This window comes from Sinocyclocheilus rhinocerous, unplaced genomic scaffold (assembly GCF_001515625.1).
Source record: "Sinocyclocheilus rhinocerous isolate Xijiao unplaced genomic scaffold, SAMN03320098_v1.1 scaffold234, whole genome shotgun sequence".
Classification (NCBI taxonomy): Eukaryota; Metazoa; Chordata; class Actinopteri; order Cypriniformes; family Cyprinidae; genus Sinocyclocheilus; species Sinocyclocheilus rhinocerous.
This window is the reverse complement of record NW_015644337.1, coordinates 657,814-660,302: the sequence shown is the minus strand read 5'-3', so window position 1 is coordinate 660,302 and position 2,489 is coordinate 657,814. Positions and strand designations below refer to the sequence as shown.

Sequence of the window (2,489 nt, the reverse complement as noted above, 5' to 3'; positions counted from 1 at the left end):
GGCGGGGGGGATTAAGGGGTGACGTTCACACGGCTAAAAACAATAAGAGGACATTGAAGCATGATCCGCTCTTACTGGTCCACTGTGAGTCAGTCTGTCAGATATCTGTTCATCTTATGTCACGTCTTTGAGAAAAATCATAAGAACAAATACGGAAAGAAACGAATGCTCAATACTTAAACTGTCTTGCTATACATAAAAGGAGATCGTCTGCTTAAATATGCAAATGGAAGGGCTTTTCTTCTGCATTTTATAGTGTCATTTTCTCATTTAATCATTTTCGTATACATGTCCTCTCTCTAGAAATGTGCTGTTCTAGGGTAAAACTAGGCCCTTCAGGAGCGGGCGTCTGTCGGATCTCATGTAAAATGACGTATCTGCAGCAGAAGTGATTGGTCCTGAAGAATGTTTAATCTTCCTCACTGCCACTAGCCGAATGCTCCTATACAAAAACATTAAAAAAAAGAATTAGCATAAGTGAGCAACAACATGTGTAATAACACTACCCTGCATCATATTTGCTGAATGAAATCCAATACTAATTTTGAGGTGCTGATTCCAAAAATAGTGCCTGTTTTTCTCTAGCATGTCAGTTTCTCACAAAATGTGTGCAATTTCATAGCATCTTGCTTCCAATTTCCAATTGTAAGGTGATGTTGTCTTGTATTACCCCTTAATGATCAGAAAAAACTGCCACAAAGACATAATTCATATCTTAAGGCTGATTTATACTTCTGCGTTGGACCTACGCCGTAGCTTACGCATAGACGCACACCCATACGCCGTAGCCTGACGTGCACCTCTCCAAAAATCTAACAGCGCGTCAATTCTACGCAGACCGCAAGCGCTGTGATTGGTCTGCAAGAACCCCTCCCTCCATATGTACATGTATGAATGAAGACGTTATTTTATGCCTAATCCTGATTTCCACTTTTTCACGTCATTGCAGATTGTAAGTTCAATGATACACTTCAACATTACACCTAAAACTTAAATTTTTTTTTTTTAAATTAGGTAACACTTTATTTTAAGATGTCTTTGTTACCCAGGTTACATGTACTTACTATTATAATAACAATTAATTATGCATAATTACATGCAAGTAACTCTAAACCAAACCCTAATTCTAACCCTAATCATATAGTAAGTACATGTAGTTAATTAATATTACTCAGTACTTAAATGTATAATTACACTGTAACAAGGACACCTTAAAATAAAGTGTCACCAAAAATTATGTAATATTAGGCTTTTTTTTGTTGCAAATTAGCACACATGACTTAGGGCTGTGTTATTAACCATTTTCTTTTTTGGTGTACTCTTCCTTTAAGTTCCATATTAATCATTCATGAGTACCTCTTCCTGGTCCTCCTCACTTTCGTCATCACTAACGACAGGTTTAGGGCGCCAACTGCGTCCGGTTCGGCGTCTTCCCTTCCCTCTCTCCACCTTTTCCTTTCGGCTCAGCTTTATCTTCACCTTCACTGAACGAGCTAAAAACACACAGACACATATGTTAATCATAACTAAACTATTTGAGTTGTACATGCAAAATACTCTGCTCAGATAATAGTTGCACTGTACAAAATATTTTCATTACAGTGTCAGTATAGTCATTTAATACTCACATTCAGACTCCGACCCTTCATCTACCTCGTCCTCTTCCTCCTCACTCTCTTCTCCCTCACTCTCTTCCTCTTTCTCGATCTTCTGCCGCACGCTGGTGAACACAGACTGCAGCACGATAGAGTCCTCGTAGATCTGAAATATTACATCATGCTCTCATTTGAATCAGCCAAATGAAGTACAACTCTAACATCCTACCAGTGTTATTACCATTAAATAAAGCTATTTGTTACTTAAGCATTTTATATATATATATATATATCCAGGGCCTAAAATTAACACTCGCCAAGCGCCAAATGAGAGTAAAAATCAGCGTTGGCGAATCCATTTAACAGTGTCAGTCGCCAGTTGGCAGGTACAACTTTTACGAATTATAACAATGCAATCTAGTGGGAACAACAGCCAGTTTTTAAAGTGATTCGCTGTTTCTGACATAAGCCAAAGAGTATCTTCTATACTCTTTGCATAAGCGAATAAAATAATCTTGTCCGAAGACAAGATCATCGTGATTAGCTGTTCTGTCATAAGCGACAAGAGCGAATCAAATAATAGGATACAAACGGGCTGATAAGGTCAGAGCAGTGTGATGGCCAGCTTGTCCCTAGACACGGTTCTAATAACTTTTACCTGAGAAGATTTTTCTGCTTCATTTCGGAAGATTAACTTTTCCCTTCTTTATTCTTCATAACCCGAGAATGCGGCGACACATACCTGGGGTTACGCCGCCTAAACGGTGCAGTGAAGTATAGTTTGAAAGGCTGCACGTTCGGCTGTAAGTTACACAGACGCTGAGCCGCTGAAGTTCAGACAGCACACCAGTAGCGCTTCAACGCACGAAAACACACACAATTATGTCAATGCGC

At 39.1% G+C, this 2,489-nt stretch overlaps 1 protein-coding gene across 4 annotated transcripts in view; it reads right to left on the bottom strand.

The window, feature by feature from the left end:
* LOC107758124 (transcription activator BRG1) overlaps positions 1-2,489 on the bottom strand; it is a 33,839-nt gene continuing 31,350 nt past the window's right edge. For all 4 annotated transcript variants that reach the window (XM_016575789.1, XM_016575791.1, XM_016575792.1 and 1 more), the window contains exons 32-34: positions 1,629-1,761; positions 1,357-1,493; positions 1-442 (exon numbers count right to left, since the gene is read on the bottom strand). In XM_016575789.1, the coding sequence (XP_016431275.1) occupies positions 410-442; positions 1,357-1,493; positions 1,629-1,761 (303 nt within the window). In that variant the 3' untranslated portion in view covers positions 1-409. The remainder of the gene's footprint in view (positions 443-1,356; positions 1,494-1,628; positions 1,762-2,489) is intronic.